At 45.1% G+C, this 16,522-nt stretch overlaps 1 protein-coding gene across 1 annotated transcript in view; it reads right to left on the bottom strand.

The window, feature by feature from the left end:
• The window catches only part of FAM222B (family with sequence similarity 222 member B), a 92,739-nt gene that overhangs the window by 4,745 nt on the left and 71,472 nt on the right, over positions 1 to 16,522 (bottom strand). Inside the window, exons 2-4 of the mRNA XM_006165465.3 lie at positions 10,765 to 10,886; positions 177 to 1,115; positions 53 to 117 (exon numbers count right to left, since the gene is read on the bottom strand). Of these exons, the coding sequence (XP_006165527.1) occupies positions 53 to 117; positions 177 to 1,115; positions 10,765 to 10,846 (1,086 nt within the window). The 5' untranslated portion in view covers positions 10,847 to 10,886. The remainder of the gene's footprint in view (positions 1 to 52; positions 118 to 176; positions 1,116 to 10,764; positions 10,887 to 16,522) is intronic.

Raw genomic sequence — 16,522 nt, forward strand, 5'->3', positions numbered from 1 at the left:
CTCCGCTGCACATCTGTGGTGGGTGGGCCAGCTGGTGCTGGTTCCAGGCGACTGGCTTGAGGTCGCTAGGGTAGCCAGTGGGGGCTCGGGAGATGCCTGTGGGCAGGTTGACAGGGCCTGTGGCAGGGCGGGGCGGCGGGGGCCGGGGGGGGGGGGCCTGGGCAGGTTGACAGGGCCTGTGGCAGGCAGTGCGGCGGTGGCCGCGTGGGTGTGCTCCATGGGATTGACCACACATGAAGGCATTGGTGTGGGGACGCTGTGGGTCGACACCCGGGTGCTTGCATTGATGAGCAGACTGCGACTAATGGGGCTGGGGTTGGCGATCTGGCCCTCGCACACTGAGGTAGTGCTGATGCCTGCCCTCGTCTGGCAAAACTGGTTGATCTGGTGCACGATGCTGCTCAGGTCCGGGGGCTGGCTGTGCTGCAGGGTGGCCGCCATTGAAAGGGGGATAGTTGAGGTAGACACGGTCACATTCGGGGGGGCATCTGAGTCTGGCATCTTCCGGCCTCCATGTAGCAAGGGATTGGGGGGATGCTGGAGACCCTGGTGAGCCAGGGCCTGAGGATGGACCAAACCCTGGGTTTGGGCCATAGGCTGAGGGTGGCCCAGGCCCTGAGGCTGCTGGAGGCTCTGAGGGTGAGACAGCGCCTGGGGTGGCGGGATACCCTGAGGGTGCTGCAGCGTCTGGGGAGGGGCATGGGCCAGGGTCTGTGCATGCTGCAGGGCCTGCTGGCGGGCCAGAGCCTGGGCCTGGGGGTGGGTTAAAGTGCTGGGTGCCACAGTAGCATAGGGAGCCACTGGGGGGTTCATGATGGCCTCAGGGAGCAACCGGGCTCGGGTGCCGTCAAAGTCCTTGAGAATGCTTTTGGCTGGCACTTTGACAATGGCAAGTAGGCCTGCCTTGGTGGCAGCCTGAGTCGGGTAGGGGCTGTAGCGCTGGGCTGATGTGTCGAGGCCGTTCACAGTACGACGAACGTGTTTCCGCTGAGGAACCTTCACACTGTTGGGGAAGATTTTTATAGTCAGTGGGTTGTTTGCGACCTTCTTAGCATACGCGTCCAATTCGGCTGGGGTAGGGTAGTGAGCAGTTCTCATTTTCTGTGTAGTGTCCCCTAGAGAAAGAGAAGGGGAAGGAGAGCAGAGGGAGAGGGAGCTCATCAATGCCAAGCCAACCAGCCCTTCTAGACCCCCCTTTTGGGGGCCTGGGGTGGGTGGGTGGGTGGGTGGGATTAGGAAGCTGCTAAGCTGTTAAGCCTTCATTCTAGACTCAACCTCAACTTCAGGCCCCATGACAAGCACTAACTACCCAGTGGGCCGAGCTCTACACTAAGTGATGGGTTATCTCAACGAATTTCGTCTGCTTTAGGAGGCAGACAGCACCATGATTCCCAGCTTATCACAAATGAGGCAACCAAAGATCAGAATAGCAAAGCAACTTCCGAAATTTCTTTTCCTGGAGAGTCAGAACTTGGCCAGTTCCCAAGAGTAATGAAAAGTTCTTCCCCTAATACAGGGGCCGGAACTCTGAGTTCCTACCAGCCCATGCCAGCCTAGGGGCTGAAGGTCCTAAGCAGAGCTGCCTGTCAGGGCCCTCAGTGGCCACTCATTCCCTTCCTTAGGGCACTTGGGATGCCGTGGCTGTCGAGAGGGTCCCTGGCAAAGCGGACAGGATGTGTCTTTCTCAGGAACAGAGGGATAAACTGCCATCTTTCTCAATCCCCATGCACAAGTTCAATTTTGTTTATAGTTTATGCTGGACTGGGTGATGATCAAAAGGCTTTATTTGCTTGTGAAGATGATGATAATGACAGGGCAGCAGGGAGGGAGCTGAGAAGAAAGGATTCGGATCATCTTCAAGTCCTGAGAGCCAAAAATAGTCTGTATTTGGCCATGTCAGCTGTCACTTTCCAAAAAAAAAAAAAAAGAGGAAAACCTGCCTTCCTTTGGAGGCCACGGAAATACCCACTCAATGTGCCTCATTAATGTTAACAGTCTCTTTGTTCCCATCTCCTGTTGCCTCCCATCAGGGGGCTCCAGCGGATGTTGGGCTTCCAGTCAAAAAGGAAAAGGTTCTGAAAACAAGAGCTCTTTAAGGATGCCAGGCTCCACTCATTCTCCTTCTCTAAGAGGGAGGGTCTCCCCTAAGTAAACACAAAAGGTGCTTCACAAATGCTTGCTGAATGAGTAAGTACAGACTGCCCAAGCAGAAGGAGAGGCCTGGCTGTGAGCCTAGGCCAGAGAGCGGACTCCTTCCCCACTTCCTACCCATGCAGAAGGCAGTCAGTCAGGAGAGACCAAGGACTACGTGGACTGAATGCACGGCTTGTGGCCTCAGCTGGCCTCGGCCCAAAGGAGACTCCATTCAAAGTCACATCACTGGGTATCGACGGGAACAGGGGAGGCTAGCCGGGTGTAGTAGAAGGAAAAGGCACAGCTGCCTTCATTTGGTGACACTGCTGCTTAGCTGGCAGCAACTGCTTAGAAACTGCAGCTCTCAGAATCAGGAAAAGGAAGTTCAAATCCAGGAGGAGTCCCTATTCAAAAAGGCAGACCTGAGCAAAGGGTGTAAAGACAGAAAAAGGTCCGTGCTTTCAACTCCTGGCACAATGCCTTGTACTGAAGAGCTATTCCAACATATTTAAGTCTGCTTTATTTACCAAGTACTCAGTAGATGTTCATAGATAAATGTTTGAGATAACCAGTTTGGGGAAGATCTCAAAAGGATGAATATGATGGTGACAACTGAGACTAGGAAGATGGGAAAGCAGAGGCTAGAAATCTCTCTCCTCTACGAGGTGTGCTATGTAGTGATCAGTCAAAGCCCTAAGAGTACAGTTTGAGTTCTGCTGTTTCTTGAAAGCCAGTGGCCTGCCATGGGCTGCAGTTGCCATAAAGTGGGGCTATTTTATAAATCCCCTTACAATCCCTGGAGACGGACAGGTACCAAAAAAACAAAAACAACAACAACAAAAAGTATGGGAATAACTGAGAGACAGCCCCAGAATCACACAGTACAATTTCAACGGAAGTTGCTCTGGTCACTTGTGTGAAGGTGTCTGACTGGTCCTGGCTAGTGCCTTGCCCAGAGACACTCAGTGCTTAGCAGGTGCTACTAGCACAGATACTGCCCAGCACAACAGCTGGGACTCAGCTGAGCAACACACAGCCGAAGCTGCAGGGTTTGGTGCAGACAGGAGATATGAAGGTCTGCCCCTGGGCTTTCTTCTACCCCATCTCCATGTTGGTGGGCTTCTCTGCCTTGAAATCCAAGACAGATGCAGTGGAACAAGAGCTAGTTAGAAGAGTTCCTTTGTTCTGAGTCACTACTAACTCTCAGCTTGAGAGTTTTTTTCTCTCTTTCCTTCTTCTTCTTTTTTTTTTTTTTGAGAGAGATTTTTGCTATAGGGCACATGCCCAATGTCAAGTAACTGGAGAGACAGACAGAAAGCCAGAAATCACCCCCTGGGAGAATGGCCACTCTGCAGTCCCTTCTCCTCCATTCTCTTCTCATGATTTTGGTGTGAAGTGTGAGTGTGCCTGGTGTGAGTTTAAGCTGCCGGATCTGAGACTCAAATCACGACTGACTACATGGGACTCCAGTAACATAACTATTAGGCCTTTTGCTGGTCCCCCAGGTTGTTTTTTCCTTAGCAGAGTCAAGAGGGTGGTGTGGCCTGAAATGGGTATGAAGTGGGATGCTCAGCCGTACTGATTAGCTCTCCTTGTCCTGTAGCCACTGAGTGACAGTGGGGAAGAGGGTAGTCAAAGAAATCAGAATTAAAGGGAAAGGAGGATAGACACGAGGTTATAGTGTCTTTGTTAAGGAAGAACCCCAAGGATGAAATGAGTATATGGAACAGGAAAAAAGGTCACTCTCTGGGTATATGGCACCACCTAACATGCATATTAGAAAAGTTTTTCTCAGCACTTTCTTCATTTCAACCTTTCAACATTGCAGCCTCTGCAAAGGCACCCTAGAGCCTTTCTTCCTTCTGTAACGTATTCCTCTAACTGCAGAGCCAACCCAGATAGCATGGCTCTATAAGCAGCTTAACTGTCTTGTACCAGTGGTGCCGTTAAGGCGTGTGGAGAACAGAGAATCTGTGGCTACAAAAAGAAAGATCTGGATTCAAGTACGGCTTCCTTATCTGCCTGCTGAGTGTTCCAGCCTCTCCCCATTTATCCAGTGATGACACCTGCTCTCCCACTTCATAGACTTACTAAGACTGAAAGATCCAATCAACAGGAAAATGGTATGTGAGCAGGAACCAGGACAGTCAATACTTATTCAAGGATAGCTAGTCTGCCCATCGCCAGGATGAAGCACCCTAAAGAAGAAAGCCCCGGGACCAGCAGTTGGCAAAATGGCTATGTCACTGGACTCCCACGTAGTTGTGCATGCCAAGATCCCGAGAGGAGACTGGAGGAGAAGGGATTGTAGCGTGGCCATCCCCCTGGGGGGGTGATTTCTTGCTTTTTGTCTGTCTCTCTGTCTTTCTGGCAAGTGCATGAATCTTATAGCAAAAACCTCTCCCCAAAAAATAAAAAAAGGAAGCCCAAGGTCAGCAGGTGGGATGGTGATAAAGGTCAACCTCACTGTTGGCCTCCCATATGGCTGACCAAGGTTCAAGTCCTGAACATGGTGGCTTGCTTTCTCACTTTCCTTCTCTCTCTCTCTCTCTCGCTCTCTCTCGTAAGTGCATGAGCCCTATAGCAAATTAAATCACAATAATTAAAATTAAAGAAATAACTCTAAAAAAAAGAAGGAAGCCCTAAAAGCAGAATCCCTGCCCTTGAGTCTAAAGTTAAATGTAGCAAAAAGTATTGCTGTCTGTTCCAGGGATTGGAGAGGGGGAAAAATCTCCCCAAATCCTGTCTTCCCCATGGAGACCTCCCTGTTCACTCTCTTATCTGAAGGTCAGAAGTCATGGTTAGCATACGCAGCTAGTACCTATCTGCAGGTGGAGATGCAAAAGCAATGTTTTAAGCAGATTTTGGAATCCGATGTGAGTTCTAGCCCAGTCACTGACCAGTCATGTGACAATGTCAAGTAACAAACTCTCTATGCCTCATCCTTAAAATAATCTCCAGGGGCCAACAGGTGGCACAGTGTTTAAGACACTGCATTCCCATACAGCTGACTGTGGTTCAAGTCCTGGACATGGCAGCTTCAAGATCATACTAAGCACATGTGCATGCGTGCCCAAAATCCCGAGAGAAAAGTAGAGAGGGGGATTATATTGTGGCCATTTTCCCAGGGGTTGTGCAGGGGTGATTTCTCACTTATCCATTCTGTCTCCATCTCTCCCTATGGCAAAAACCTAAAAAAATGAACACGTAAGTAAATTAAAAAAAAAAATCCCATATGGAGTTATTGAGGACTTAATGAAACATACACAAACAGTAGGTACTCAACAAGCTATTATTTCCAATATTTCTGAGTTTATCTAGTCATTGGGTCAATTTGCCATTTCCAAGCGCCTCCACTAGGGGGCAGACTAGAATATATAAAGAAGCAGTAAAAGGCATTTTGACATCTGTCCCAGGACAGGACCCTTAAGGCTCTGCCATGAAAGAGGCCAAAGTTGCTATCTAAAATACGTTCCAGTCATTCACACCATAAATATTTACTGAGACTATTAAATACCTGATCCTGAGCAGAGGAAATACAAAGCAGAGGCAGAAACAACTAAGGAAGAAACAACAACTTTTCAGAATCACATTTTACAGCCAGTCAGTGGTGTGGTATTTAAGGCGTCTGGATCTTGCATAGCTGACTACAGGGTTTGAGTCCAGGACCCAGTGACTTGGAAAGCATGCTGGGTATATGAGTGCATGTGCCCCAAATCCCAAAAGGAGAATGGAGGAGAGAAGAGACTGGAGCTACAGCCATTTCCCTCTCCTTGTTTCTGTAGTGAGTACATACTCCCTACAGCAAATCTTAAAAAAAAAAAAAAAAACACATTTTCTGGGTCAGTGGAATAAGATACATCAATGGAAAACATAATTTGCAGGGCTCTAAAATCGCAGAGCTCTCAAAGCAACCAACACCATGGAATGTACTCTCCAGACAAGCATCTACCTAACCCCCACAGTGGTTCTCTGGCAAGTACAGGACCTACCTAAAGCCAAGACGGTATTTAATCAAGCCTGTCCTATGGTAAATTATACAATCAGGAGAAATGCACCACATCCTCCTAGACACAAAGAAAAGAAAGGGGAGAAGAGCAAAGAGAAGGTTCGAGCCTGTGATTCTGAACATACAGCAGCTGGAGCCTGGAGGAAAGACATTAGAGATGCCTTACAGAGCTGGGGCCAGGAAGCCACAAACCCCATCTCCTGACCCCGGGTCCACCTCTCCTACCTCAAGCTTTTAGAAAATGAAAACTCTTCAAAAAGTACATGGACTTAGGGAGTTAGAAATACACGTTTACAGGGCTAGGGGCTAGCAAATGGCGTGGTGGTTAAGGCACTGGACTCCCACATGGCCAATCACAGTTCAAGTCTCAGATCTGGTGGCTTGCACTCTCTCTCTCTCTCTCTCACTCTCACTCTGACTCACTCACTCTGACTAGCTCACATGTCCTATAGAAAAAAAATTCAAAAAGACAATAATCTTTCTCCAGAGTGCATGTGCCCTAGGGCAAAAACCTCTAAAATAAATAAATAAATAAATAAAAGAAATTATTTAACTTTATGTATTTATTTACTTACTTTAATTTGGGGGGGTGGGGTGAGGGAAAAAGCAAACTGCCAGGTCCAGACTCAAACCACAGTCGGCCATGTGGCAGTCTAGCACCCTCAACCTCCACTATACCTGCTGGTCCCTATAAATTCTTTTTTTTTTTTTTAAAGTTTACTTTGGGGACCAGCAATTGGCATAATGGCTATGTCACTAGACTCCCCTGTAGTTGACCGTGGTTCGAGTCCCAGACCCCGCAGCTTAAACTCACACCAGGCGTGTGTGTGTGTGTGTGTGTGTGTGCCCAAGATCCTAAGAGGAGAATGGAGGAGATGGGACTGTGGTGTGGCCAACCCCCTGGGGGGGGTGATTTCTCCCTTTTTGTCTCTGTCTTTGTGGTGAGCACACGTGCCCTATAGCAAAAGTCTCTCCAAAAAAAAGTTTACTTTGGTACAAATTTTGAATCTATGCATACTTTTTTCCCCAAACTTTATTTTCTTTATGATAGTGGGATAGGGAGAGGGGGAGAGGGAAAGGGGGAGAGAGAGAAGGGAGAGACCCTCCATAGACTCTCACAACGCCTTGATTCCCTTTCCCCAGCCCTCCAGCTCATCAAGACCTTGGGCACCCACTATGTTTCCAGGGTACACCCAAAGTCTGAATCCACAGTCAGCACTCTGACTTCAAGCACTGCAGTTTGATTTGCAACCAACTAAGCCACTAAAGTAGGTCCATAGTTTTTTCATAATACGAATTTTCTAGAAACCTTCTGAAGACTCCAAATATAAATAAAGCACATTCACTATAAACACGTGTGCTCCATTCAGCCCCACCAGACACCAAGCTCTAGATTTCCACTTTTCAGACTCCTGAGGATGGGAGGGTGGGGGCATGGAGACAAATAGCAGTCATGAAACTTTTTAGATTATTTATTTATTTAATTGTTTGTTGTTGTTGTTATTATTATTTAATTTGACCAGATAGAGACACAGAGAGAAGAGAAAGTGAGAAAGAAAGCTGCTAGGTCTGGGACTTGGGAATCCAGTGCCTTTAACCACCATGCCACCTGCTGCCCAACCCCCCATTTTTTTTCTTTACATAGGGAGCATCCACTTGCCAGGGAGTGAGAGACAGAGACCAAGAGAGGGAAAATGAGAAATTATCCCTGCCTGGGAGGATGGCCAGACCGCAATCCCTTCTCTTCTAGTCTCCTCTGGGGATTGTGGACATGCATGCATTCATGTCTGGCATGATTTTCAAGTCACTGGGTCCAGGACTCCAACCACAGTCAACCATGTGGGAGCCAAGTGCCCTAACCACCATGCCACCTACTCACTGGTCCTCACAAAACTTTTTTTTTTTTAATAACTATTTAATTTATCATTACTTTTAAAGTTTTAATCAGAGAGAGACACAGAGAGAGAAAAAGAAAGAAAAAGTGAGAAAGCAAGCCACCAGATCTAAAACTTGAACCATGGTCAGCCATGTGGGAATCCAGCGCCTTAACTACCATGCCATCTGCCCGCCCCCAGAAAACTGTGTTTTGTTTTGTTTTGTTTTGTTTTTTAAAAGAGAGGTTTTTGCTATAGGACGCATGTGCTCACCAGAAAGACACAGAGACAGAGAGACAGAAAGCGAGAAATCACCCCCCAGGGGGGGATGGACACACCACAATCCCTTTTCCTCCATTCTCCTCTCAGGATCTTGGGCACGCACGCACACACGCCCAGCATGAGTTTAAGCCAGCAGGGTCCAGGACTTGAACCACGGTCAACTACATGGGAGTCCAGCAACATAGCCATTACGCCAACTGCTGGCCCCCACAAACCTGTTTTTAAGGTCTTTATAGCTGATAGGTCAGGACTCTTAAATAGCTGGTTGGTTACTGGTCCCAAAGAAGACAGTTTAAGCACAATCTCGCCTTAGCTGTAAATGTTTAATACTAAAAGCTGTTACGTCACATGACAGTTTTTTTGTTTTGTTTTGAGAAGTTTTTGCTACATGGTGTGTGCTCTTGCCAGAAAGACAGAGACAGAAAGCAAGAAATCACCCTCCGAGGGGATGGCCACAGCGAAATCCCTTCTCCTCCATCCTCTCGGGATCTTGGGCATGCACGCACATGCACCTGGAGTGAGTTTAAGCCACGGGGTCCAGGACTCGAACTGCAGTCAACTACATGGGAGTCCAGCAACAAAGCCATTACACTAACTGCTGGTCTCGCTCTGTCATCTTATTAACTGCCTCCAATTGTGTCCCTGGAAGCCCAGAGCTAGGTAGGATGCAGTTAGTCACCTGCCTTGGGTGGCCAGGGAGCGTTTTCCAACAGAAGGCAAGGTTGGGAAAGCTACTACAGCAGAGCTTGGTTATTCTGTTGGGCAGCTGAAGAAGGAAGAATGTCACCTTCAGATATGTCACTATACAGAGCTAGAGTCACCGGCCAGATTTCAGAACTAGCCAGGCTCAGATCCTTAGGCTCCCTCAAATAATTGAAGTCAAGAGCCTATACATTTCTGATGATGATCTCGCAGAGCAGGGGTCAACAAGCTACTGCCCACATGCCAACTCCAGCTGCCGTGTGTTTTTGCAAAAAGTTGTACTGTTCATGTGTTCACATACTGTCTATGGCTGTGTTTGTTCCACAGTGGTGGAGCTGAGTGGATGCAGCAGATACCATATGGCCCACAAAGCTAAAAATATTTGCTATCTGGACTTCACAGAAAAAGTTTGCTAACTCCTATTATATCAGATTCAAGAGAGGTGCTGAAGCACCCTTCCCAGTTAAAGGTTAAGTTTAACTTCCTCACTGATTTCTCCTTTTTGATCTGAAAGTAAGGCTTATTATATTTTATTGCACATTCTATGAAGAGAGCAAGATAACAAATCAGCCCCCCAATGGGGAATGATCATGTTGCAATCCCATTTCCTGCATTTCTCCATCCTGTCAGGATTTGGGACACATAGGCCCACATGCCCCATTTCTCAAGCTGCCAGACCAGGATTCAGTCAGCGCTGCGGGCTGTGGCTTCCAATGCACAGAACTTAACCACTGTGGTACAAGGCAGTCCTCTGAAAGGAAGTTTATTCTAAATTTCAGGCTAATTTTATACTTGAAGATATGTCCACGGTAATGTGTCAGGAGTTAAGACTCTTTTCCTTACATATTGTGTAGTGTAGGGACAGAAGGTAGTTATCAGGAAAATATGGGAAATAAAGCCCCAATTCTAGCCAGCTAAGAAAGGAATCTAACCGTTCTCAAAGGCTCGATCTTATGAGAAGTATATTAACAGGAAAACACCCAGAAAATGAGAAAACTAGCTCCCATCCTCTCTGAAGGCCAAAGCTCCTCTACTTGCTGTGAACTGAAGTTACACTGGCTCAGAGGCAGACAGCAAAGCCCAAGGGAACTGCTTGTTCCATGGCAGAATGTACTCAGAGAATTCAAAACAAGAGGACAGTGAAAGCAGCGTATTATGGAGATATGGTAAGCAATCTGGACTGAGTTTTTGTTCAATTCCTCAAGGAATTATGACCTCAAACACCTTTTTTTTTTAAAGAATTATTTATTCATTTATTTAATTCCATTTGTTTTCATTATTTTTTAATTTGACCAGAGAGAGACAGAGAGAGAAAGGGAAAGCGAGAAAGCTAGCTGCCCAATCTGGGACTTGAACCACGGTCGGCCATATGGGAGTCCAATGCCTTTAACAACCACGCTACCTGCTGGCCCCCTGAAACACCTTTTGAAGGGTGATATATTTCTACATATGTATCTATCTATCACCTGCCTATCCTGTAAAGCTAATAGCTTTGTTACTCAACAGGAAGCTATCATCAGCAATTAAAATTAAGATGATATATACTAGGGAATTACCGCATTTAAGAGCATCTCTCTGATCAGTACTGTGTCTCACACTGCTGACAGGTAGAGCCTTTGCAGCCGCTTTCCTACTGTTTCTGCTGAATACCTTGGAGGTACTGAAATTCAAGGTCAGTGTATCCCAGATGTGCCTGTGACACAGCCCAAATGCAAGAATGAAACAAGAGTTCTTACATCTTTCCCCAGGATCCAAATTACTTACATTTCTGAAGTCCAGTGTTCATCTGCGTGTGAGAAAGAAGCTGAAAGGACAGGTCACCTGGCCCTGGTAGACAGGCTAGCATGGCAGACCGGCATCAACACAGCATAGGGCAGTGGCTCACACTGTAACGAACAAAACAAGATCATGGACCATAAGGCAATGCATTCGAGGACCATACCAGGGACACTGGATATGAACAGCACAGGCCCAAGTTTAGATAAACACTTTAACTAGTAGCATGTTGGTTAAAAATGTATCAACTGGGACTTGCAGATGGCATAATGGTTATGTCACTGGACTCCCACATAGTCGACTGTGGTTCGAGTCCTGGGCCCTATGGTTTGAAACTCCCATTGGGCACATTTGTGTGCATGTCCAAGGTCCTGAGAGGAGAATGGAGGAGAAAAGTTTGTGGTATGGACATTCATCCTGGTGGGTAATTTCTTGTTGTCTGTCTGTCTCTCCGGTGAGCGCATGCACCCTACAGCAAAAAAGTCTCTCTCTAAAAAAAAAAATTGGGGGCCAGCAGGTAGAGTGGTGGTTAAGGTGCTGAACTCCCACATGGCTGACCACGGTTCAAGTCTCGGAACTATGAGCTTGCTTTCTCACTTTCCCCTTCTCTTTCTCTGTCTCGTTGGTCAAATTAAATAATAAATAACAACGACAAAATTAAATATATTTTTTAAAAAATCAATTCACCCCCACCAGTTTATTTTCTCCCATAAGCTGGACAGAGAGAGACAGGCACCCCCACCAAGACCTTGATGCCTTAACTGGCCTTCCGGGCATAGGTACTGTATGCCAGGCATATTCAAGGAGGTCCCTGAATATGAACTCAAAATCCTTCCTATGTGAGTCAGTCTCTCAGAGCAGTGCATTTTACTGCCATTTTGCTGTCTGGTTCCACACACCTTTATCTGTAGCAATAATGATCTGCTCCCAATTATAATGGTTTTTCAGTTAGAAAGATGTATGGGTAGGAAAAATAAAAACTGCAAAATATCTATTCATACAAATAATTATAAAATAGGTACATTTGTGGGGCCAGCAGGTGGAATGGTGGTTAAGGGCAGTGGACTCCCTCATGGCTGACTGTGGTTTTGAGTTTTGAACCTGGTGGCTTGCTTTCTCACTTTCTCTTTCTCTCTCTCGCACACTCTGTCCCTCTCTGGTCAAATTAAAATAAATCTAAATAAAGTTGAAAAAAATAATTCTTTTTTTTTAAAAAATAGGTGCATTTGTAAGGTCTCACTGCTCCTGAAGTGAGAAGACCTTCAGAGAACCTGGCTCAGTCCATTTCTAGTCCGAGCTGAAGGCCAGGGCAGTCAGACATTCCCATAGACAGTACGTACTAAGGCACCCAAAGTCCAACTCAGGATCCGGTATTCTGAACTCCCCCCCTTTTATTTAAACATTTAACTTTATTTATTTATTTATTTTAATTTGACCAGAGAGGTACAGAGAGAGAGAGGAAAAGTGAAAAAGAGGACTCAAATCGCGGTCGGCCACATGGGAGACCAGTGCCCCCATCTACCATGCCACTTGTTGGACCCCTCCCCACACTTTTTTTTTTTTAAAGAATTATTATTTATTTAGGGACCAGAAGGTGGAAGAGAAGGGATAGTGGAGTGGCCATCTCCCCCTCGGGGATGATTTCTTACTTTCTGTCTCTGTCTCTCTGGCAACTGCATGTCCCCTAAATTATTTTGAATAATATTTTTAAAATAATTTTTCTGCTATAGACTACATTGTTGCACATGATAATTGCAGTAATGGGATAATTTCCCAGTAACAGAAGCAGGCATGCACTCTAGATGGTTGCATACTTTGCATATGCAAACTTTTCACATGCAAAGTATGCAAAAACAACATGAGTAGTTTTCTAAAGTTCTCATCTCTTTGTCCAAATATTTATCCTCTTTATCCCAAATCCACCTGGATTGGGAGTTCTGAATATTTCCTAGCTTATCAGAGAAGAAAATAACACATGATGGGACCAGCAGTTAGCATAATGGCTATGTCGCTGGACTCCCAGGTAGTCGACTGCAGTTCAAGTCCCGGACTCAGTGGCTTAAACTCATGCTGGGCGTGTGTGCATGCGTGCCCAAGATCCCAAGAGAAGAATGGAGGAGAAGGGATTGCAGCATGACCATCCCCCCTGGGGGGTGATTTCTAGCTTTGTGTCTCTCTGTCTTTCTGGCGAGCGCATGCGCCCTATAGCAAACACCTCTCCCCCCAAAAAATAAAGAATAACACATGACAGCACTGATGAGCAATGTGGATTTTACTATATGATTATATAAAAGATGGAAATTGGGCACAATAGATTTGCACCCCATGCCCCCAGAAAATTTCTTTAAATTTTAATAAGCATTAGGTATCTTTATTATCTTCTGCTTAGAGAACCATGGAAAATGACTTGCTCACCGTCCAAAAACTTCACATCTTTATTTCTCCTGAAAGCAGGTCCTAGCAGTTGAGATCCTCAAAATATTTTCTCAATTAAAACCAGACAAGTTCAAGAAATTTTTGTACTAGCTGCTTAGAAAATGAAGTAGTCTCCACATGATTACATATATTAATTTTAGCCTCTTCACACACACATATGCTCATTCACAATCTTTTTCTATTTTCTGCTTCAAAGAATCTTTTCATTTGGAGGCTCCAGAAATTAATTTTTTGAAAACAGATAATTTTCCAGGTGCTTACATATTAAATATTGCCAAGCTCCACATGTGAGAGGATTAGATTATTCCTGGATCAAAGCCTGAAATGTATTTAATTTAAAAAATCATTTTAAAATTCCATGTGAGAAATTCAGATGTATGTGTTTCCTTAGTACAGTTGAGGGTCCTTTTTTAAATGATATTTTATATTTTTCTGTAACCCGCATTCTCAGGCAGTACTAGTTGGTGAAGTGGAGTGCAATGATGATTTTTCTATATATAAATCTCTGAGCTTGTACTATGCTAACCCTTTGTGGGAATAGACCTCAAAAATGTTTTATGATGGGATGATTTTCCTGAAGCTCCCTTGTGTAACAGTTCTTAGTTTTAGGCAAGACAACTTTCTGATACAAATTGCTGAAGGGAAAGAAACAGAATAGGGGAGAATTATTTAATCTATTATTGCAACTTCTTCCTGAGGCCTGCATGCTGATATTTACAGGTGTGTGATTTATGACCTACATTTTACCTAGCTATAAATCTGTTTATCTTTCTTTCTCCTCTGCAAGTTGACAACCACTTCTTTGTTGGAAACATTCAATTCAATGAGGGTAGAAACTGGAATCCAAGCTTAGCTTTCAGGCATTACATCAGCACTGTCATGTATACCATGGTCTTCATCCCTTCATCCAAACATCTTCTTCTGGATAAGAAGGATTGAGGGGAGAAGATGTGGGGCAGGACAGCCTCAAACTGGGGCTGGTAGAACTACCTGATAGAGTCCGAGTGAAAGGAACACGTAACAGAATTTTCTGTGTCTATGCATCCCATAAAAGTAAAATGTATCTTTTCAGATCACACCAAAAGCCCTACATGGGGGTTAGCAGTGACAGAATTGAGCGTTGACTGGAAGAATGTTGTTGACCTAATTGGTTTTGTCTAGAGAAACTATTCTGTAAAAATTAGTATCAATACTGGGGCCGGCAAGTGGCATGGTGGTTAAAGGTGCTAGATTCCCACATGGCTGACCATGGTTCAAGTCTCGGAACTATGAGCTTGCTTTCTCACTTTCCCCTTCTCTTTCTCTGTCTCGTTGGTCAAATTAAATAATAAATAACAACGACAAAATTAAATATATTTTTTAAAAAATCAATTCACCCCCACCAGTTTATTTTCTCCCATAAGCTGGACAGAGAGAGACAGGCACCCCCACCAAGACCTTGATGCCTTAACTGGCCTTCCGGGCATAGGTACTGTATGCCAGGCATATTCAAGGAGGTCCCTGAATATGAACTCAAAATCCTTCCTATGTGAGTCAGTCTCTCAGAGCAGTGCATTTTACTGCCATTTTGCTGTCTGGTTCCACACACCTTTATCTGTAGCAATAATGATCTGCTCCCAATTATAATGGTTTTTCAGTTAGAAAGATGTATGGGTAGGAAAAATAAAAACTGCAAAATATCTATTCATACAAATAATTATAAAATAGGTACATTTGTGGGGCCAGCAGGTGGAATGGTGGTTAAGGGCAGTGGACTCCCTCATGGCTGACTGTGGTTTTGAGTTTTGAACCTGGTGGCTTGCTTTCTCACTTTCTCTTTCTCTCTCTCGCACACTCTGTCCCTCTCTGGTCAAATTAAAATAAATCTAAATAAAGTTGAAAAAAATAATTCTTTTTTTTTAAAAAATAGGTGCATTTGTAAGGTCTCACTGCTCCTGAAGTGAGAAGACCTTCAGAAAACCTGGCTCAGTCCATTTCTAGTCCGAGCTGAAGGCCAGGGCAGTCAGACATTCCCATAGACAGTACGTACTAAGGCACCCAAAGTCCAACTCAGGATCCGGTATTCTGAACTCCCCCCCTTTTATTTAAACATTTAACTTTATTTATTTATTTATTTTAATTTGACCAGAGAGGTACAGAGAGAGAGAGGAAAAGTGAAAAAGAGGACTCAAATCGCGGTCGGCCACATGGGAGACCAGTGCCCCCATCTACCATGCCACTTGTTGGACCCCTCCCCACACTTTTTTTTTTTTAAAGAATTATTATTTATTTAGGGACCAGAAGGTGGAAGAGAAGGGATAGTGGAGTGGCCATCTCCCCCTCGGGGATGATTTCTTACTTTCTGTCTCTGTCTCTCTGGCAACTGCATGTCCCCTAAATTATTTTGAATAATATTTTTAAAATAATTTTTTAAATTATTTAATTTTATTTATTAATTTCTGCTATAGGCTACATGCACTCACTAGAAAGAGAAAGGAAGCTACCAGGTCCAGGATTTGAACCATGATCAGTCACATGGGAGTCCAACGTCTTTAACCACCACATCATCTGCTAGACCCCTGAACTCACTTTTAAAAGGAAGAGGCAGTGGGGCCAGCAGATGGCATGGTGATTAGGGTGATGAACTCCCACATGGCAGACCACGATTAGAGTCTTGGCTTGAAAATCACTCTGGGAGCAAAAGCGTGCATGCCCAAATTCCAGAGAGGAGAAGGGAGAAAGGACTGTGGTGTGGCTTTTCCCTCTCAGGGGATGATTTCTCACTTTCCTTCTGTTTCTCTCTAGTGTGTGCACATCCCTATGGCAAAAACTTAAAACACAGGGATCAACAGATGGCATAATGGTTAAGTTGCCGGACTCCCACATAATCCAAAGTGATTCGAGTCCCAGCCCTGGCAGCTTAAAACAAACGCCAGGTACGTGTGTATGTGCACCCAAAATCCTGAGAGGAGAATGGGACTGCGGTGTGGCCATCCCCATGGCGGGAGGGGGTGTGATTTCTCACTTTCTGTCTCTGTCTCTCTGGCGAGTGCATGCACCCTTCTAGCAAACATCTTTCTTTTCTTGAACAATAACAACAACCAAAACAAAGGGGACATGCACAGCCCAAGCAGGCAGACATCAATGGGATCTTCTGTGGTGATGGAGGACCCATCAGCAATGCAAGCCCCTTGAGTATTAGGAACAAGCTTTCCTCAAACAAACAGAAGGTAGTAAAAACTTCCTCTGAAATACTGCAAACCTCCCAAATCCAAGTGGCAAATTATGGCTTCAGATCACAACATAAAAGGAGTGGGGGAAATGCACAAAT

Source organism: Tupaia chinensis, unplaced genomic scaffold, assembly GCF_000334495.1.
Source record: "Tupaia chinensis unplaced genomic scaffold, TupChi_1.0 Scaffold143921_1, whole genome shotgun sequence".
In the NCBI taxonomy this organism is placed as follows: Eukaryota; Metazoa; Chordata; class Mammalia; order Scandentia; family Tupaiidae; genus Tupaia; species Tupaia belangeri.